Source organism: Typopeltis vanoorti, chromosome 20 (assembly GCF_054136105.1).
Source record: "Typopeltis vanoorti isolate ZY-2024b chromosome 20, IOZ_Tvanoo_1.0, whole genome shotgun sequence".
Lineage (NCBI taxonomy): Eukaryota > Metazoa > Arthropoda > Arachnida > Uropygi > Thelyphonidae > Typopeltis > Typopeltis vanoorti.
In genome coordinates, this window is record NC_143568.1 from 83,243,778 (window position 1) to 83,267,004 (window position 23,227).

A 23,227-nucleotide genomic window follows, 5' to 3' on the forward strand; every position below is an offset into this window, starting at 1 on the left:
ATTTCTGCTCAGGACTTGGACTGATTATTACTAACACCATGTTCCAACATAAAAATGTGCACAAATTCACATGGAGAGAAGAGGTAAGGAATAAGAAAAGTCTCATTAACTATGTTATTGTTGATAGTGATGTTTTCTCCCTAGTGCAGGACACCAAAGCGTACAGTGGATTTGAAATTGGAAGTGATCACTATTTAGTCGTCTTGAGCAGGATAAAATTGGATTTCATATTGAAAAGAATAACATGCAAGAAAGTTTTAAAGCGAATAAAAGTTGAGAAGCTCTCAGATGTGAACTGTAGACTAAAATACACAAAGATTATTGAAGAAAAAATGAAAGAGTTTGAGAACAGGAATCAAACCTTGGAGATTCAGTGGCAAACTCTGAAGAAAACATTGATTGATTCTGCCAGAGAGGCATGTGGTGAGGTTGTCTGCAAGGATAAAAAATTCAGAACCCCTGGTGGACACAGGAAGTTAAAGAGGCAGTGAAGGAAAAGAAGAAAGCATATCAAAAGTTCCTGTCAAATAAGTCAGCTTGTGCTCTTAGAGAATATAGAGACAAGTGCAAGAATGCTAAACACTGTGTAAAACTAGCTAAACAAAAGTCATGGGAGGACTTTGGCAAGAACATAGAAAATAAATATCAAGAAGGTGGTAAGATAATCTGGAGGTTGTTGAAGAAGCTTAGAAATGTAGGAAAGAATGCTGTAAAAGGAGTTAGAGATGATAAAGGTTACATGAAAACAGGAGAAAAAGATATTCTTGAAGTATGGAGTAATTACTTTGAAAAACTGCTAAATGAAACAAGCAGTGATAGCACAGTGGTAAAAAACACTCAACAGGCATACAGTCAGGAATATGTATCCATACTTGAAGTAGAAAAAGTCATCAAAGGGTTGAAATGTGGAAAGGCAGCAGGAGTAGATGATATTCGACCAGAAATGCTGACGTATGGTGGTATAAGAGTCTTACAGTGACTGCACTGCTCTGTCCAGGCTTTCTGCATAGTTCAGAAAGCCTGGACAGAGGGACGAATTCCCGATGATTGGAGTAGAGCTCTCATAGTACCCATATATAAAAAAAGGGAAGTAAAACTGAATGTGAGAATTACAGAGGTATTTCCCTACTGAGTGCTTCTGGCAAGATCAATGCAAGTATACTTGAGAAACTGTTGAGAAGAATTGTGGAAGAAAAGCTTGGTGTAGGACAAGCTGGATTCAGGCCAAATAGAGGCTGTCAGGATCAGATCTTCACTTTACGACAAATAGTCGAGAAAGCATGGGAATATAACAGAGATCTGCATTTAAGTTTTGTCTATTTGGAAAAGGCATATGACAAAGTGCTAAGAGAGAAGCTATTCAATACACTGCAGTTATATGGTGTCAATGGGGCATTATATCAAGCAATACTTAGTCTTTATTTGAGTTGCAAGTGAGCAGTTAGAATTGAAGGAAGTACAGGAAGATGGTTTAATGTTAAATCTGGTGTGAGACAAGGATGTACATTATCCCCTCTGTTATTCATTATCTATATGGATCACATTATGAAGGAAAGTGGTAATAAACATGATATCAATATTAGAGATGTTAATGTCAGCTCTTTGCTTTATGCGGACGATGTTATACTTCTAAATAAACCCGCTACAATTCTGCAAGATTCCATGACTAAATTGAATTCCTGTTGTAACAGATATGGTATGAAGGTCAGCATTAAAAAAACAAAGACAATGAAAATAGGTAGAAGTGTTGAAAATGTCAACTGTGTTGTGAATGGGGAACCTGTTTAACAAGTAAAACATTTCGGCTACTTAGGCACAGTTTTTAGTGAAGATGGTAAATTAAATATAGAAATAGACAACAGAATCAGCAAAGCTGGTATGGTGGGAAGTCAATTGAATAAATTCATATGGAATAAGAGAGAAATTAGTTGGAACACAAAATTAGCTGTATACAAAACAGTGTTCAAACCAGTTTTAACTTATGGATCTGAGAGCTGGGTCAGAAATAAAACACTTGACCAAAGACTAGAGACTGCAGATATGAGAGTCCTGAGAAAGAATATAGGCGTGAATAGATGGCATCAAAGTCTAAAACGGCAAATGCCTTGCCATTGGAATGTTATTTGATGTTAGAGCTCTGATGGTAGTGTAAGAGAGCTCTTTTGTTTACAAGTTCAGTCTTAAGACAGCCTTCAAGGTCAGTGGAGAAAGGGGAAGCCTGAATCAAACATAGTTCTGCAGTCCGGTAAAATGGATTAAAGATGTACTAAAGGGGAGAGAAGAGAAGTCGACGGAAATATTAGATCAAGAGAGTCATGAGTAGATATTCAGTGGGGTGTCAATCCTTAACCCAACCCAAGGTGCTGTGGAAGACTGAATATAAGGCAAGGATCTTCAATTGAGAATATGGACATTTTGGCCAGAACATACGGAAGTCTGAAGGAGGAAAAAGAGGAGAAGCAGGTTGATCTGCCGAAACGTCCAAGATCAAAAATGACGGCCAAGGAGCGATTAGCCACGGAGGAACCAAGCCGAGCCCGACCAGATGCCTGCCGCTTTGATGAGTCTGCATATGCTCTGACCGCTAGATCCTTCGCCTGAGCTTCAAGATGCCGGGAGATCGCATTCCAAATCCAGTCAACAGATCTGACTGATGTGCTGGTGCTCCGAGTGCCTCTAAGGAAACAAAATCCAAAAACCCGAAATGGAAAAGAATCTGAAGACTGAAATGAACTGAGAAGAAGTACACTAAAGAGAGGAAGAACTAATGTGAGTTAATTGTTACATGTTATTTTGTAAGAGAACTATTTTAGATGGACAATTAAGTTTATAGTGATAAGATATATATGTCCGAGAATAATTTGATTCAAATTTATGGTTTGAATTTTTGTGTGTGTGTAGACCAGAGCATAGCTATTTCCTAAGAAGTGATTGGGCCAAAGGTTTAATTGTTAATTAAAAGAATCCTAAAGTTCTATGTTGCTAATTGTAGAATTGCATAGAAGTTATGTTCTGTGATAATTAGTTTAAACAAGGAATCATAATTGCAGTTAGTGATTCTTGTAAGTTCATTGCATATTTGCAGGAAATTGCCATAAAAGTTTGTCATATTTAGCGTAACTTAAATGTAACTCTAAACTAAGGTTAGAAAGAGCAATTTTCCTATTTTGTATATTCAAACTTATTGTTTAATAAACATGCTTGTTATTTATATCCAGGGAGTGCTGCGTGATCTTAATATGCAATGCACTGTTTCCAAGTAAACTTCCTGTGAGCAGGGAATTAAATGATTGATAAGATAAGGAGCGCATAGAAAGCCACGACTGTAATTTAATTAAGAGAGGATTAGTATTAGCTGAAGACCTACTGGAAGTACTACTATTTCTTATACCAAGTGGGGATCCCTAGTGACGCGGTCTTTAAACAAAAATAAATTTCTAGTGCTCTCAGGTATAAGAATATAGTCACGGAAAGTAGAGTAAGAGATAGCAGGAAGAATAAGAGATTAATACAATATAAGAAGAAAACCCCCACGTTTACAAAGGCGCAAATAAAGCCTCCGTTTACCCTACAGATGAGAAATTTTCAAAGTAGCACTAATAATATTTTTTATTACAAAAGCAAAGTAGACATATGATATTATGACATATTCAAAGATAATTTAGATAATTCAAAGAAGTAGCTATTCTTTTACTACTATTTTACAATGAATGTATGCGCACGTTCCCCAAGTGATTTACATTTGTTACAATTGTCTTGTGAACAATTTTAAAAATATCCTCTGAAATATCTGCAAGTTGAATAGGTTGATATCCCTCCCTCAAAAAATTGAAACAATTATGTAATGCATGTGCATCTTTTTTTTAAAGAATTGAAATTTTTTTTTTAAAGATAACTGCATCAAATAATTTATAATTTTTCGATAATAAACATAAAACTATGTTTATTAAGAAATTATTTTGGCATATATTGTATCAGCCTGTAAAAGAAATATCAGTATTCCTTTTGTGGATGTCTGCTAATCAACAATTGAAAATGAAACAAGACATTCTTGATGTATTCTGCATTACAGCTTGAGGCACTTTAGTGTGACTTCTCAGAAAGCATTCTCTCTTTTCTTTCTTGATAGTAGTGAGAGTAATCTAAGCCTTTGGCCTTTTCCTCCATCTGAGAGGATTAATATCAAGTATTCCCAATGCATAGATTATTTCAGAAATAGCAACAGCAGTAGAAGTAGTAATATTTAGAATTTTTTTAAGGGAAAAAAATACCCTACTGAATTTTCTTTTTTGTGTCATAAATATAAACAGTTTTATATCATTTATATAAACAGTTTTAAAAACATTTTAAAACTAGCACTACTGAACTTTCTTTTTTATGGCATGCATATAAACAATTTTATCTGGTGAAAATATGGTACAGTATTTCTAAAACTTTGAATAACTTCAGCAAGCATCTGATTTTAGATTGCAGAGAAGTAGTCCTGAATTAGAATTACCTGCTTTGATGGATACAACAGTATTATATCCTTATATCTTTTGTCAAAATGGTGAAAACTAGAGTTCTGTAGTTACAGAGTAGTTCTGTAATTCAGTTCCAGGAGAGGAGGAAGAGAGGTGGGGGTGCAGTGTCAAATCTTCAAAATGAGCATAACTTTTAATTTGTCTGAGGATATGCCAGCCTGGCTGGCCGAGTGGTTAGCGTGTCCATTTTCCAGTCAAGAGGCTGCGGGATCAAATCCCGCCATAGGCATGGATGTTTGTGATTGTCTGTGGAAATACTAGTTGGTAGTTGCGGTCAGTTGGTGGATGAGTGATGGAAGCAGAGCTGTAGAGTAGATGCCCTCCCTCGATGAGTCTTTGGACTCCCTGGAGGTGACAAATAATAATAAATAATAATAGTAATAATATCTTTCATATATTTTTAACATTTCTACTGTGGTTAAGTACTGGATATTATAGTAATGTACATCTTACAAAAAAAAAAAAAAATCATCTGTTGCAATTTTAAACAAAAGACAATCGGAAATGGTGTTATTCAATTTAACATCATTTGTTGTTTTAAAACTGAAGTGCGGTGATCCATATAATGGTATTTTGCAAGGAAAGAAAGCAAAAGGTCATATTTATTTCAATAAATATTATTTAAAAATATAAATATTTAACATAATTTTCAATGTAAACAAATATTTGAAAATTACTCAAAAAAATTGCTTTTCTATTGTCAGTCAAATGAAAGAGCATAAATTATCTTGTTCTGTTGACTAATTTGAAGAATAAAAGACAGCAAATTTACTACTACTAAATAAATTTATTGCAAAGCATGATCTCTTGTGATTTCAGGATTGATTATTTATTTTCTTACATGTGAATTTGTTTTATTTTTGGAAAGAGACACAATAAATAATTGTGCAGCAAAAAAGGTCAAATATTGAAGTAAAGGAAGTATAGTAAAGGAAATTCCAATAACACAATACACATAAAGTCAAGTGACAAGAAGGTTGGAGCAACCTTCTTGTCACTTGGCTCTAAATTAGCTGTTAAGGGATTAATGGTGGAGGAGGGTAATTACATGATAACAGGTAGAATGCTGAAGATATTTTAATTCATGAAAATGCTAGGGTAGTCTGGCTATTTCATCCACTTCTGCCAGTTGGGAAGTTAATATATAAATGTACCATAAATTTCATATTATGATAATTCTCTGCTTGATCTTAAAAAGTTAGTTCCTCAATTTTTGGTGTGTGTGTGTGTACATTTTATTTTCAGATGATAAATAACTTTTCATCCTCCAATAATTACTTATTGTATCGAGTGTCAAAAAAATTTTAGATTGGTCAGCACTCTTTAGTCTTAAAAAGTTATTTTTTGAACATTTGTTGAGACTTTGTGTTACTTATCATACAATGTGTGTGTGTGTGTGTGTGTGTGTGTGTGTGTGTGTGTGTGTGTGTGTGTGTGTGTGTGTGTGTGTGTGTAGCAGAATATGTACTTACTGAAATTGTGTCTTCAATAGCATTTGGATTCAGTTTGAAAGTAGTGTAAACTGTTTGCTGGTGATGATATTCAGTAGTAGTTCATTTTGTATTGATTGTAATCTAATTCATTAGAAATAACTATAGATGCCTGATTTTCTAAATACATGTTTGCAGTAGCATCATATTAATGTAAATATTAATGGTATTCTTTCTTTATATGTAGAAACTGGAGAGACTTTATATTGTGAAGTAATTATTGATATCATTCACTCCATTGCAGTAGAGGCTACTGTTTCTGAGCTATTCGTAGATAATCTTCCAGCATTATTTCAGATTAGAGCACAAACTAAAACAGGTAATTTTTTTCAACATAAATTACAATATGTAGAAACTCGTTTAAAAATTATACATAATATAATTGAAGAAATGTAATAACTAGAAGCTGAGAAATAACAAAATAGAAAAACTGTTTATTATTTGAACACACAACTAGTTTTGTCTTCTTAGAAGACTTCATCAGGTGTATAACATGAAAAGAGAAACAAAAAATATACATTACAGGAGAATATCAGCTATAAATTAAGTTGCAAACATATTGCTGACATTTGAAGGCATTCTGGATGTCATAGTATTGTTGTTAACAATACATTTGCAACTTAAATTATATCTGTGTTTTCCATAACGTATATTTTTTGTGTTCCTGTAATGTATACTTTTAATATTTTTGAAATACTAAAGAGAGAAGTAGAAGCAGCAATTAAGGAATTAAAATTGGAAAGATGGGGTCGGAATACCTAGCGAAATCCAAAAACAGCTAGAGGACAAAGGTATAACAGAAAATTGAAACCATGCAACCTCATTTACAAAACAGGAGAATGGCTTAAAGATTTCACAGAGTGAGTATACTTATACCAATTGAAAAAGACAAGCAATCCTACTAAATGTAGTGACTATAAGCATACTCTCTCATGCCTCTAAAGTACTGTAAGAATATTAAATCAACGACTGTATAATAGAGTGAAGTATTTTCTGGAGAATGATCAGTTTGGATTTAGAAAAGACAGAAGAACTAGAACTTCTTGCAGAAGAAATAATAAAAGAAGCATTTGATGAAGAGAAACCTGGATACTGAACGAACAAGGATGGGCTGGCAATTTGGGATTTAGCCGACCAAATTGTATTCTTATTGGCTTAAACCAATATACAAAATGATGGTACAACATGACAAAATTTCATGCTGGCTGGAGCATCGCCCAGTTAAACAAGCCCCCGTCGTTTTCGCCAGGGAACCAGGGCAAACAGCGAAAAGTCAGCTACTGGAACAAATCTGAAAACAGACCCAACTCAACATCACCAGAGTTAAAGATTGGTACTATCAACATAAGAAGCCTGAATGCCAAAGAAATGGAGTTAGCTGAGAATTAGATAAGTACCAGATCGACATAATAGGGGTTAGGTGAATAAAACAAAAAAGACAAAAACTGGTAAGATTTTTCTGAGCAATAAATACAAAATGTTATATTCAGGCAATGACAATCAAAGAAAAGAAGGGGTAGCCATAGTATCAAACACTAAATACAAGGCTAATCTTCTTGAATGGCAGACAATCTAAGTAGAGTGATGTGGGCAAATATTAGACTGGGGAACTGGACAATGAGACTTATTTGTGTCTATGGTCCCACAGAAGGCTCTACCAAGGTACAAGTGGAGGAATTTTTTGAGGCTCTAGAGAAAGCAAAGAGGCAAGGAATAAGAAAAGTCTCATTGACTATGTTATTGTTGATAATGATGTTTTCTCCCTGATGCACTACACCAAACTGTACAGAGGATTTGAAATTGGAAGCGATCACTGTGTCTTGAGTAGGATAAAATTGAATTTCATATTGAAAAGAATGACATGTAAGAAAGTTTTAAAACGAATAAAAGAGGAGCAGCTCTCAGATGTTAACTGTTGACTAAAATACACAAAGATTATTGAAGAAAAAATGAAAGAGTTTCAGAACAAGAACCAAACCTTGGAGATTCATTGGCAAACTCTGAAGAAAACCCTGATTGATTCAGCTAGAGAGGCAAGTGATGAGGTTGTCTGCAAGGATAGAAAAATCAGAACTCCATGGTGGACACAAGAAGTTAAAGAGGCAGTGAAGGAAAAGAAGAAAGCATATCAAAAGTTCCTGGCAAATAAGTCAACTTGTGCTCTTAGAGAATACAGAGACAAATGTAAGAAAGCTAAATACTGTGTAAAACTAGCTAAACAAAAGTCATAGGAGGACTTTGGCAAGAACAAAAAAAATAAATATCAAGAAGGTGGTAAGATAATCTGGAGGTTGTTGAAGAAGCTTAGGAATGGAGGAAAGAGTGCTGTAAAAGGAATTAGAGATGATAAAGGTGACATGAAAACGGGAGAAAAAGATATCCTTGAAGTATGGAGTAATTACTTCGAAAAAAGTTTAAATGAAACAAGCAGCGATGACAGCACAGTGATAAAAAAAACACTGACCAGGCATGCAGTCAGGAATACATATCCATACTTAAAGTAGAAAAAGCCATCAAAGGCTTGAAATGTGGAAAGGCAGTAGGAGTAGATGATATTTGACCAGAAATGCTGAAGTATGGTGGTATAAAAGTCTTACAGTGGCTGCACTGCATAGTTCAGAAGGCCTGGACAGAGGGACGAGTTCCTGATGATTGGAGTAGAGCTCTAATAATACCCATATATAAAAAGGGAAATAAAACTGAACGTGAGAATTACAGAGGTATTTCTCTATTGAGTGTTCCTGGCAAGATTTATGCAAGTATTCTTGAGAAACGGTTGTGGAAGATATCAATATTGTGGAAGAAAAGCTTGGTGAAGAACAAGCTGGATTCAGGCCAAATAGAGGCTGTCAGGATCAGATCTTCACTTTACGACAAATAGTTGAGAAAGCATGGGAATATAACAAAGATCTGTATTTAAGTTTTGTCGATCTGGAAAAGGCATACGACAAGGTGCCAAGAGAGAAGCTATTCAATACACTACAGTTATGAGGTGTCAATGGGGCATTATATCAAGCAATACTTAGTCTTTATTTGAGTTGCAAGTGGGCAGTTAGAATTGAAGAAAGTACAGGAAGATGGTTTAATGTTAAATCTGGAGTGAGACAAGGATGTACATTATCCCCTCTGTTATTCATTATCTATATGGATCACATTATGAAGGAAAGTGGTATTAAACATGATATCAATATTAGAGATGTTAATGTCAGCTCTTTGCTTTATGCGGACGATGTTATACTTCTAAATAAACCCGCTACAATTCTGCAAGATTCCATGACTAAATTGAATAGCTGTTGTAATAGATATGGTATGAAGGTCAGCAATAAAAAGACAAAGACAATGAAAATAGGCAGAATCGTTGAAAATGTGAACTGCATTGTGAACGGAGAGCCTGTTGAACAAGTAAAACATTTTAGCTACTTAGGCACGATTTTTAGTGAAGATAATAAATTAAATATGGAAATAGACAACAGAATCAACAAAGCTGGTATGGTATGAAGTCAATTGAATAAATTCATATGGAATAAGAGAGAAATTAGTCGGAACACGAAATTAGCTGTATACAAGACAGTGTTCAAACCAGTTTTAACTTATGGATCTGAGAGCTGGATCAGAAGTAAAACACTTGAACAAAGACTGGAGACCGCAGATATGAGAGTCCTGAGAAAGATTAGTGGTGTGCATAGATGGCATCAATGGCAATATCATATTAAAAATGAGGATATTAGGAAAGAACTTGACATTGTCAGCATCCAGGAATGCATTAGCAGAGCTAATCTCAGGTGGTATGGTCACTTAAACAGAATGGGTAAGGAAAGATTAGCCAAACAAGTGTTCTCTGCCAGGTTGGCAGGAAAAATGACTCAGAGGAAGACCAAGATATAGGTGGATTGATACAGTAAAAAGTGCCTGAGATGATAGAAATATAAGATCTGATAATGTTGGGGCTTGACATGTAACAGACTGATTTGGAGGAAAATCTACAATTTTCCTCCAGATCTGTCATTCATGTTTTTCCCATCTCTCATTCATGTTAGGTTCAGTTGTTTGTCATGGTCAAGTATCTTGGCTTCTTAGAAACCTGATCACTGTTTATGAAAGGGAGATTAATCCTATCCACATTTTTTACTATAGATGTAAATTGTATGCTCTTTTGACTGGTTTGCCTGCTTTATGAGATGAAACATTCACATTTCCAGGAGAAAATTTTTGGCCTCCATATGAGACTCGCTAACTCAACTTCAGATGAAAAGCCCTGATAAAAGTTCTTCATGTCTCTATGAGATCCAGACCTAACTTTTTCCGAAGGATATATATGCCAGTTGAGCTGTGGTGGCTCATTTTTCTTGGTGCTTCTAATAAAAAGATGCAGTGAAGCCAAATTAATTCTCAATCTGATGATTTAGTTTACATTATAATGCAAAATTTCTGATTTCCTAGCAACTAAATATCTTTCTGTTTTTCAGTTTATTGAAGCAACATTATGGCATATTTGATAGTAACTTTTGATATTCCCTTTTGTCAGAAAGACGTGAGTTGACTTCTTTTGCAGTGTGAGAAGAACATTTATATGGGCTTTTCATCTGATGTTTTAGTCAATCTCAAGGTTTTCGTCCTGTATGCAAACTAGCTAGAGAATGTAATTTAGAGATCTAATGTATTCACTTTGTAGCCTTAATCATTTTGCTGTAATGGGAATAACTAATCCTTGCTCTTTACTTGTTTTGAAAAGTAAACAGTTGATGCATAGACACTTGTCAATAGTCCCACATTATGTTTCTGTCTTGAAACTGAAATTGAGTGTGAAGTAAAGAAATGCACCTCAAAAGTTCAGACACATATTTTCTTTTCCTTTTTTTACAATATGTTTCTCTGTCATGTTTCTCCATATTCCCCCAGTTCCATTCATTAGTGAGCAGGCACAGGAACACAAAAAGTGTCTCAAAAATTCAGGCACAATTCTCCTTTTTTTATTTGAAAATTCTCTTCTCTCTCTCTCTCTTTTGCTCCTACTCCACAAGCCATTTCCATCCAGCATTGAATAGTTACAGATCATTTGCAGTTTGAATTAAGCAACATAATGATGCAATTTAGTTTTATTTCATGTTTAACTTAGTTTTGCACTTATTATTTGAGTTAACTATTCTGATCAATAAAATAACAAAATTTTTTCTTGTCTTTCTTGGCTTCTAAGAAAGTTAGATTTTCTCAAACCTTTGCAAAGATGACATGAAGTCAAAGAGAAACTAAACTAGGGACTGACATAAATTGAAAAAAAGGGAGAGTGAAAAAGTGAACAAAAACAAAATTAACACTGTTGATATGGGGAGCATACTTTCTGCTAAACTGAGGTAGTATGGTTAATAATTGGAATGGAGACGGGTAGATAAGGAAAAATATTTGTTTGTTTTTTTTACTAGCAAGAATGCTAGTAAAAAAAAAGACCCAAAGGAAGATAGATCTAGTGGATTGATGCAGTTAGTCTTGCCTTTAAAGACCAGAATTTATTTATTCATGTGTGGGGTTTCCTCTTTCCTCAACCATCCCTTAGGACTAGTTGAGTCCTCCTAATAAGGGATTAAATATGTATTTTATGACTGTAAATCCATGTGTTTTCACAGGCCAATTTGCCTGTTCTGAGGGACAAAAAACCTGAGATTTAAAAAACCCGTCTACCTCCATATGAGACCAGCTCACTCATCTTTAGTCGAAAGAGACCAGATAAAGGTTCCTCGTGTCATAGATGGGAATTGAACCCATCTATGACATTAGATTGAGTTATTAGATAACATTAGATTGAGTTATGAAGGCTCTCAAGACCAGAATGTAAAGAACTGAATTTTGGACTTGGAATAATGAAAATTTAATTGTGTTTGACTATCTTAGAATTATAGGATATTGTGCATTTAGTACAACAATGGTATGTTTTAAACTTTTGTAATTCACCTTTCAACTAGGAGGTATTAGAACTCTCCCATTATTATGTGATAGATATTCATCTCGTGGCAGACTATTTCTCGATTTATTAGATGACTGTGTTTTGCAGTCCTCCATATATTTGAGTTCATTAAAAGATTGTCTAATGTGACAAATATTCAGATAACAGATCCACTCATAGGTGATAAACATAATTAAACTATTCTGATGTATGTATTACATAATTAGAAAATTGAAAGGAAAAGGTAATAGTTTAGTGAGTCTAAATTCAAGGAAATGTTTTCTATTAGCATTACATCATCACCTATAATGACAGCTAAATTAATGAAGTGGGTAAGGAAAAAAATAAATAAGAAATATTTAATTATAACAACCACAGATTAAAAACATCACCATCGTCCCATGCAAATGGCTGCCATTGTTCACAAGGCCTCTGATAATGCCAGCTTGAGCTAGTGAAAATCAGCTTGTAAATAATAATTTTAGTCAGTAAGTTGTTTATTTGCATTCTTATTTCTACATAATTTTTTATTATTATTATTTTTTTTTTTAAAGAAACTTTGATGTGAATGTGAACTTGTAGCTTCCTGTGATTCCTTAATATCCCTCTTCTCTAAATAATATGGCATGAATGCTCTTTGCATATTCATGGCATTTCTTTCCTGATTTAGTCACATGTTCACTTAGCTTTTTGTACAGTTACTGCTTTTGTTGCTGTAGAAATCATACACTTCATCACATTTTTCTAATTTTCCTTATTTTTCCTGGTTTTTATTTTTAAATTTATCATTTTTAATTTGTTAGTGGAATGCTGTTGAGCTTTTAGGAGTAAAAATATGATACATTGTTTTTGGAGTTAACTTAATTGCTAATTTCAACAAATTTGGTAGACAGTCTAGTATAGTAATGAAGAAGTCTTATCATGGCTTACCAACATCTCAGATTGATATGTCTCATCCTCCCTTTCATGTGGCGTGTTATAAACCTGATACAGCTCTGCACTTAAATTATATTATTCTCAAAAGTTTTTATTTTTTTAAAAGTTACTTTGTGAAATAGGCCCAAAACCTTCAAGAAACATACGTATCATATATAATGATACCTAGTGATGTAACCAAAATTAGCAGGTGCTTACAGCAGAATTGCTTCAGTGCATGTTAGCAATCATGCTTGCTTAATACTGCAAGATGTTTGTAATGTTGATTATTCATGTTCAATTATACTTAATTTTATTACTTCACCATTCCAATGGGTGAAATCACTAAAAGATGTAGTCAGGATTTCAGAATCTCTTAATGTGACACATAAGAGGTTCTGAAATGTGAATCATAGTGAAGCTTAGGCACTTTCATTTTGTTGGAATCTCTGATAACATAGTATCCAATAGTTTTCATGTGTGAATTTGTCTTTGCTTAGAGGAATGCCCACTAAATTTGGTTACATGAAACCATTACAAATCTGGGAGAATCCCACCTTTTGACTTTCTGGACAATGATTAAGAATACATTCTAATATCTTCCTTTCATCAATCTTATGCTATATATATCATTCCCCCACCCCAACACATGAAAGGTTGCCAAACCTTGCATGTGTGGCCTATACCACAGGAGTGTCATGTGTGGGCAAACTTACCTCTATAATACTTGCACATATGTACATACTCATGTATTGCTCCCTTCTGATGCCATTTCAAGTTTAGTGAAATATTAGAAGATAGTAATTCAATTGTTATATCCTGTATATGTAATCTTCTTCGTAACAGTGTTTTAGAACTCTTTAAAAATATAATATACAGCAAAAATCTTCTTAGTAGGAATGATTGACAAGTAAAGTGAAATAGAAGAGCATATTGTTTTCTGTATAAAAATGTACCTTCTTTTATATAATCATATCCACATATTCACCTTTGTTTACCTTAGCTTGAAGAGAAAAAAATTATCATCTGTTCTGTTTAATATATCTTATATGTCTGTACTTAGTTTTTCTATGCATTACAAAAAAAAATATATATATATATTCAATATATGAAACATGGTGCTCGGTGCTACCTCTACACTCGATGAAGGTGTAGAAGGAAGAAGTACTAGAGCTGTTGCATAAACTGATTAAGAATTCAGCAAGATGGACTGATGGAATATCAGCAAGGATTGTTCAGCTGAACTGCCTGTGCCTTTGACCAACTATATCATTTGAGTTTCAGCACAGGAAAGAATGTATAATAATCCCATTGCACTGATTGTGCAACTTATCATCCTAATCTCTGGACTCATGCAGAAGATTTTGAAAACATTGATAAGTGCTCATATACAGAAATGGGTTGATAGAGAACCAATATTTTGCAATGAACAGCATGGGGTTTCCTGAGGGTTTCCTGTCATGTTTGTATAACTTGCTAATATTTCATAATAATGTCATGATTGAATTTGACAAGGGAAATGGATACATACTTTTTGACATTGCTAAGGTTTTGATAAGATATAGCACGAAGGGTTGTTACATGGTATACGTGATTGGATTATAAACTATTAGTTTGGATAACAGGATGGCTGACTGACAGATATCAGAAACTGGTGAATGGGGTGAGAGGGTTAGTTTGCAGGCTTTAAAGAGACTGTTGGTGTACCCAAGAGATAAGTCCTTGATCCATTATTATTTAGTCTGTACATTAATGACATTGGGAAGAATTTGACAGGAGACATACACATCTTTGCTGACATTGCAAAGATAGGCAGGGTAAAATCAGGAATGCCACTAATATGCAACATTTGCAGAATAGTTTGAATAGGCTGGAATTACGGGTATGCAAAAAGTTGTCAGTTCAACATTAGAAATGTAAAGTTATGCACTTTAGCATGATGAAATTACCAGTTGCATATATATATCAATTGGTGGGACTGTTTTAGAAGAAAAAAAACTGATCAGACTAGGAATCTTTCCGTTTGCATAGATAGGAAGTGAAATTCGAGGGTCATGTAATATTTCAAATAAACTCAGAGAATAATTGCAATGTTGAAATGAATATGGACATGTAAGGATAAGGAAATCATTTTGTCTCTTAGAAGGCCTCAATATGACCTCACCATAATATTCATGAAGTTGAGAATGAAGACAGTCAAGAAAGAGAGGAGAACTATATTTTTCTCTTATAGAATGGTACGTGATTGGAATGGCTTACCTTTGGAGGTGGTGAGTGCAGGTAGTGTGAATGAATTTAAGAAAAAGTATAGCAGCTGGTGTTAGTGATATGTTGTCCTCCTCCATTAGACCTTGACTCCCTGGAGGACACACACCATGAAGATTCTTTACTTGCAAACTTTCATTTCTTCATGCACTTAAGGATTAAAATAAGAATATACTTTCTTGTCATGTATAATTTTTATATATGTTATCAGTTATATCTGAAATATACTACATGATTTCAAAGAAATTTATTACATATATTCTAAAAGTGACATATGTTTCAACAGGACTTACTTTTTCAAATTTGGGAGGTGTAGAATTTGAATGGCAGATTAAAAATGCTGTCAGTTCAGAAAACGATGTCAAAGATAATTCTGTTTTAAGGTGAGTTAATGTTTAAATAATGTGCAGAAAGAATTAAAGTGATATGTTTTACTAGGATGGTAAACTGTTTTATAAAATAGAAATACTTGTTTTCATTTTGAAATTATTAATCATAAATTGATGTTCGATGGGAAGTGCACTGTTCATTTAGTCTGGTGTTAAATATAAAGAATTTTAGTCCACAATCAGTTTGGTATTTCTTCTGCAAAATCTTTAAGTAGGCTGTTATTATCATCATTCCATAAGGATTGAAGCTAGGTAACTGACATAGTCTGTAAAGAAGTTGAAATCTGTGAATATACTGAAGGAATGAGGATAGGCTGACAGTTGAGATTTAGCAAACCAAATTATATTTTTATGTTGGTTGAATCCTTTCCGTTAGTGTTATCACGGTGATCAGCATTCATTTTAGAAAAATTATGGCCTCTACAACTGTGTTATAAACAATTATTTTAATTTCCTGATTTTTCAACCTTCATATCAAGGTCATCATCTGGAGTATACACATATATATGCAGAGACAAGTTATATTACATTTCACGATTATTATTTTCACACAGTATGCTAAAGAGACAATGATTTGATCAACAGTTATTCTACTGACCCGCCCTTTAGTGAAAAAAATAAAATAAAATTAAAATAAATAAATAAATAAAATAAAATAACTGCATCAAAGTTATATTCTATTTAAGACAACATCAAAGAAAAATATTTTCCTATAGATAGTTTTATTACAGCAAAAAATGATGTCGTAATTTAATATGAAAGTTGTTATATTAGATTTAAGATCCTGGATTACCTCTAGTCCTATGTACTATGTACTAGGATCACTTGCATTGGCTAACGCTAGTATCGCCGATACTTTATAGTTTACTATATTCGGCAAGAAACTCTCTGATTCCAATCTTTGAGTTTCTTATTCGGTTTTAAAACTATGTGGGATTTAATATCCCCTAAATTTAAGTAATGTTTTCATTGCCGAAATGAAGCTTATTAGCTCTTTATACTTAAGTAACCTCTAGTCCTATTTATAATTAACTCTTAGGGAGAAAGGATATGTGGGTAAAATATGTGTTTTCCATATTCTTGGGATTTTTAGACTGTCATTATTGTTAAGATTAGGGTGGCTGATAAGAATTTCACAGGCTTCCTTAAATTTATGTTCATACCACGTTTTGGTGTGATGTAAACTACAGGTACTTTTCCAGCCAATTTTATGTAAAGTATTCAGGGCATGATCAGAAAGGCCAGCTTTACCATAGTTATTAAATTTAATGTGTCGTTTATGTTCCTTTTTTCTGATAGGAATTGTGCATCCTGTTTTTCCTATATAGGGCAAATTACAGGTGCAACGAATATGGTAAACTCCTGGGTGGGCCATCGGAGGGAGTGGATCCTTAGATGAGTTGAGTTGAGTAAGTTCTTTAATTTTGTAGGAGGTTTAAACATGGCTTTAAGGTTGTATTTATGTAGTATTCTGTTTTTTTTATCTGATGATGTTTGATGCATGGAATGGTTTCAATTTATTGTAGTCTAGTTTATTTTTGTTTTTAAATGAGGTCTTGTGCAGAATTTTGTTGATAGTATTTTGGCTATAGCCATTTTTTAGGAAGGTATTGCTGATAACTTTTAATTCATCTTTAAGTGCTTGTTCACTTGAGCACATCTTCAAAGCCCTGTTTTTTTTAGTGTGTTGATGACATCTAGTTTTTGTGTTGGGTGGTGATAAGAGTTTGTGTATGTATTGGCCAGTATGTGTTAGTTTCCCGTAAACAGTGAAGGAAAGACCGCCAGAAGGAAGACATGTGACAAGTGTATCTAGAAAAGGAAGTGTGTTCTGCTTTTCAATCTCAATGGTGAATTGTATGCATTTGTGTTTGTTTAGGTGGCTGAGGAAAGTGTCTAATGTCTAGCGGCCATGGGACCAGATAGCGAAAACATTGTCAACATATCTAAGCCAGACTTTGGGTTTTAAAGGAGAGCAATCTAGAGCTCTCAAAATATTCCATATAAAAGTTAGCAATTGGGGGGGGGGATAATGGTTAGCCCAGGGCTGTGCCTTCCTTTTGTAGGTAGACAGTGTTTTGCTAACTACAAACAACCTACAAACCTACCTTTCTACCTACAAAAAGAAGGCACAGCCATGGGCTCACCATTACCCCCCCCCCCAATTGTTAACTTACCAGTTTTGCTGTAATAAAACTACCTATATGAATTTATTCTCTGATGATGTTATAAATAGAATATAGGTTTCATGGTTTTTTTCACTTGAGGTCAGGCCAGTTCAATAACTGTTGATGAAATTAATGTCTCTTTAGTGAACTGTGTGAAATGTAATATAGCTTATCTCTGTATATATGTGTGTATACTCCAGATGGTGACCTTAATGTGAAGGTCAAAACGCCACCCATGGGAAATTAAAATAATTATTTCTAATATGCCTGTAGAGTCCATAATTTTTTTAAAATGAAAATTATATTGGCTAAAACTATATGTATGCTCAATGGACAAAATGTTAGCGATACCCTAATAGCATGTCGGTCCTCCTCTAGCGTGAATAACAGCCTGCACTCTCCGAGGCATTGACTTCACCAGATGACAGAGGATTGCTGGAGGTAATTCCAGTCATGCCTGTTGCAGCATTGTCCACAACTGCACCTTAGATGTTGGTCCCAGATACGTGGATCTGATCTCTCGCTCTTCAGCATCCCAGAGAGATTCAATTGGATTTAAATCTGGAGACTTTGGGGCCACTGAATGGTCCCTCACTCAGATGAGTGTTCCTCAAGCCATGCCTGGGTAATTGTGTCCCGGTGGTGTGGTACATTGTCCTGCTGAAACAGACCATTGGCTGCAGGATGTATGAAGGCCATAAAAATTTGTAGGTGATCAGCCAGCACATTCTGGTAGCTTACAGCATTTAAGGACCTCTCCAGACACACTAAGGGACCTAATGTGTCACATGAAATGGCTCTCCAAATCATTACAGAGCCACCACCTCCTTGAACTGAGCCTATCACTATGGGATCATAGCCTCATGCTGTCGACACCACACCCTCCCATCAGCTCGGTACAACTAATAACGGGATTCATCAGACCACACAACTGGTCCACTCTGCAAAGGTCCAGTTTTGATGGTCCCAACACCAGATGAGGTACTATGCCCAATGATGAGCTGTCAACAGTGGTACACAGTTAGGATGTACCATGAAGATACTTCACTCACAAAATTTCATTGTTCATGCACTTAAGGATTAAAATAAGAATATATTTTCTATTGCTCTCTAACACTGCTTGGACCTCTGGCATTGGAAGTGGATGCGATTTGTGCCATCATTGACCTGTGATTGGCTACCACTTGCTCATTCAGTGCTGGTACATCCATTGATGGTATACTTGCAGTGGACCCTTGATATGGTTGCCCTTGATAACCCTACGGTTCTTACCACTTGGGCGATAGAATGACCCATCTGTCTTACGCTCATAATATATCCACTGTCAAAGTTGCTAAGATTGCCACATTTACCCATGTTCGTTGATTGTGATACACTGTTGGGAAGCCCTAATGTCTGCCTATTTACCATCTGCATTAAGTTTGGATACATTTCACTCTGTGCAGGAGGATGCCACTGTCAACTTCTTGTCACCCCTATCTCTAGTGTTTTGGCCATTGAGTGTACATTATTTATGATAGTCTGATATAATTGATCTGATGCTCTTCCTGTGTGTGTGTGTGTGTGTGTGTGTGTGTGTGTGTGTGTGTGTGTGTGTGTGTGTGTGTGTGTGTGTGTGTGTGTGTGTGTGTGTGTGTGCTGACTTTCACTTGGTGAGGAAAAAAAATCTGCCAACAGATTAATATTACTGCAATGGGTTCCCCCATTAGCTTACTTTTGCACGAAACACTTTGAGAACAAGTATTTACTTCACATTAGAAAAATAATCAAATAACTGTTTGCTTTTTCTTGACACAATAATCACTTACCTTTCAGATGGTTCACTATCTCTTTCTATTTATAGAAAGATAATGCACATAGGAAGATATCTGCATAAACAGTCATATCATTATCCAGCCCAACAGTATGGAATTCAAAAAACACATCTAGAGCCAGGGCTGTTTGTTCTAATGATACAGCCATTTCCACAACTGTCTTTGCCATACTTTCTTGGTGCCAGTGGCTACAGCTCTCACAAATTAGAAAAATACTACATGCCCCCTCTCCTCACTTCCTTCCTCCTCAAGCACACAAGAATGAAACACCACTATTCCATATATCAAGGTACCTCGTTTCAGATGTACCTTGGATATATGGAATAGGAATAGTGGTGTTTCGTTTTTGTGTCAAACTACATATCAAAATAGCACCTTTGATTTGCTTTCCTATGAACAAACTACATGTAACTATGACTTAGCGCCTACTATGGACACACAAGATTTGGTGACATCCTTGAAGAACATAAAAAAATACATTCACTACCATTATTTCCACCACTAGTATTTCCACATTGTCTGTGGAAATATTAGTGGTGGTGGTCGGCGGTTGATGGTGGTGGTGTAGTTGCGGTCAGTTGGTGGCGATATGGCTGTAGAGCAGGTGCCCTCCCTTGATGAGTCTGTAGACTCCCTGGAGGTGTCAATTTTATTTATTTATTTATTATTTTTTTATTATTTTTTTTTAGTAGTAATAGTCATTTATTGATTGCTAAAATATTTACACATACAATAGACATCTTGAGTGACATTGCAACTTATAATTTTACAGAATTCAGCACTAAGTGCTGCATTTTCAACTAAAATTTTTAATAGTATTTTTGCCTCTATATTATGTATTTACAACACATGTTCTTCTAATGTTAACAATGAAGATTATTCAGAATTTTTTGGATAATAATTTTTTTTTGTTTATATATAATTTTTTAATTATAAGAATAATTTATTACATTATTTTTTCATGTTACATAAGAGTATTATATTAATGATATTATCACATAAGAATCAGTATCTTCTTTATTGTTGTATACTTTACTAACTGTTTTATTACATAATCTGCTTCTTTGGTTATAAGGATTATGTGTGGTTGAGTGGGGCGAGTTAATCCCACCTACTTCGAAGCTTGGGTTAGCTTTTGTGAAGAGAATGGGATTTAGGCTTCACTATTTATATTGTTGCTACTGTTTATGTATGGGATGTTGGCATTGGATGCTGGTGATTTGTGATGTGTATATTAGTGTTAATGGTATATTAACTTTGTTGGTATATTTTCCAGAGTTCGTGTTTTAACGTTCTGTAGTTATCTGTTTTAAATTTCTTGGTAGGTTGTTGAGTTGCGTGGGTATCTGATGTGATCTCACAAAAGAACCGTATGAATTGTTGAAGGGTTAGGGATGTAGAAGTTGTTGTGGGTCGTGTTATACGATATGTGTCTCTGTTGTTTCAATAGGTGATGTTGAAGTAACTCCTTGTTAATGTCATGTAGTGTTTCAGGTTTTTAATGCTCAGAATTCTGTGTATCACTATGTGCTTGTCGGATATTGGTTGTTGTGTGTAAGGTGTCCAGATCACTGTTGACATGATTTTCCTGTAATGTTTCTAATTTTGTTAGGTGGCTGTTTGATGTGTTTGCATAGACTGTTATTCCGTATCTGAGTAGGGATTTGCAGATAATGTGATATAGGAGTTTTTTTTTATGTTGGATGGAATAATGTCTTTAACTTGGAAGAGTTTTGCTGCGATGATCTGGAGTTTGGTGTGTAGGTATTCTATATGTTTTGTCCATTTAAGGTGGGAATCTATATAGAGACCGAGGTATTTTGCATGTGTTACAAGTTTGATTTCGGAACATTGGCAGGTATTTTTGTTGTTAATGCAGTGGTATGTGTGACAGTGTATCAATAGTGATGCGGGGCGTATGATTCTTGGGTTGTGTATTATCAACATCTGTGTTTTGGTGCCGTTGATTAGAATTGCGTTTTGGTGGAAGTATGTTGTGATTTCGTTTAGGTCTTGTTGTGCTTTGCAGAGAGTTGTGTTGATATCTGTGTGAATTGCTAGTAGTGCAGTGTCATCTGCATACTGAAATATTTGACTTCTTATGGATATGTTATGAACATCGTTAATGTATATGTTGAATAGAGTGGGTGATAATATGGCACCGTGAGGTACACCATGTTTTATTTGTTTACCCTGACTGTGACGTACCTATTTTTGTTACTTGTGTTCTGTTTGAGAGGTAGTTCAAGAACTACCTCTCAAACAGAACAGAATAGGTATAAGTAACAGAATAGGTAACAGAACAGAATAGGTATAAGAGGAACACAAGTGTTCCTCTTATACCTATTGAGTATAATTTGGTGAGTAGTATGTCATGTTCAAGTGTATCAAATGCTTTGGTTAGGTCCAGCAGTATAAGGACGGCGTACTTGTTTTTGTCGAAAGCTTTGTTTATTGTGTCGGCAATGTCTTCTAATAAAGTGATGGTGCTTTTTGTTTTCTGAAAGCCATATTGGTTTTGTGAGATGATGTTGTACTTCTGTATAATTCTGTAGTCTGGTGTGTGTTATTTTTTCTAGAATTTTTGAGATGACTGGTAGGGTAGCTATTGGTCTGTAGTTCTGAGTATCGTTTCTTTTGCCGTTTGTTTGTGTATTGGCATAATTACTGCAGTTTTTAGTTGTGGAATAATGCCTGTGTCGAATATTATGTTCACGAGTTTCAAAAGTATTGGATTTATTTGTTCAAAGTGTGTTATAAGGTCTGTGAGTCTTATTTTGTCTGTTCCTGGAGTGGTCTTTGGTTTTAGTTGTAGGAGTGCTTCTTTTAGTTCCTGTTTTGTTATGGGTGGAAAATACATCGTTTGTTGTTGACTTTGTGTCAGTAGTTTTTTGTTAATCGTTGGTAGTTTGTCTTTTTTGAGTTGTGTGATATTGTTTGTGAAAGCATGGTTGAATGAGTCTGCTAGTTCCTCTTGGTTTGTGTCCTGTCCGAAGCTTTTTGCAATAAAATCTTGTGCTGAAGTTTTCTTTTTTCGAGTTACTAATTCATTGAGTGTAGCCCATGTTTGCTTAATGTTGTCGTTATATTCCATGAATTTTTGGAAGTAGTAGCGTCTTTTTGTCCTACAAATTTTTGTTGTTAGTTGATTTTTTGTGTTTTTGTATCTGGGCGACTTTTTAAGTTTTTTCCATAGATTTTCTTTTACAGAATACTATTTAGTATGTTGTAATTTATCCATGGATTGTTGTCTGTTTGTCACCTCGTTTGTGTAGGCTTTGTTGCTTTTTTGTATATTTCTGTGAACTTTAGTTGAAAATTCTCGTATAATGTTACAGGATCATTTATTTTAAGTAGGGAATTCCAGTCTGTATTTTTTACATGGCTATCGACAATGCTCTTTAGTATGATCGAGTTTTGTCGACTTTTGTGGTAGTGGAAGGGGGGGGGTAGGTAGCGTAATAAAACGAAGTTGAGACAAAGTAGTGATCGGCAATTTTGACGTTCATTCCTGATGATGTATATGTATGGATGGGAGCCCGTATATTGATATGATCAATGCATGATTGTGTTAGTGAGTTATGGAGTATATCTTCTCTTGTTGGGGAGTTAATGGTAGGGTTTATGTTGTTCTGACTTAGTATATCAAGATATGTGTTAGTGGTTGAAGAAGCGTGGTCAAGAGTATTTATGTTAATGTCTCCTATTAGGATGAGCCTGTTTGT

The 23,227-nt window shown here is 34.8% G+C and overlaps 1 protein-coding gene across 2 annotated transcripts in view; it reads left to right on the forward strand.

The window, feature by feature from the left end:
• The window catches only part of LOC150095609 (nuclear pore membrane glycoprotein 210-like), a 254,158-nt gene that overhangs the window by 18,665 nt on the left and 212,266 nt on the right, over positions 1 to 23,227 (forward strand). For both annotated transcript variants that reach the window (XM_090410173.1, XM_090410174.1), the window contains exons 3-4: positions 6,201 to 6,332; positions 15,418 to 15,514. In XM_090410173.1, coding sequence (XP_090266299.1) covers positions 6,201 to 6,332; positions 15,418 to 15,514 — 229 coding nt within the window. The remainder of the gene's footprint in view (positions 1 to 6,200; positions 6,333 to 15,417; positions 15,515 to 23,227) is intronic.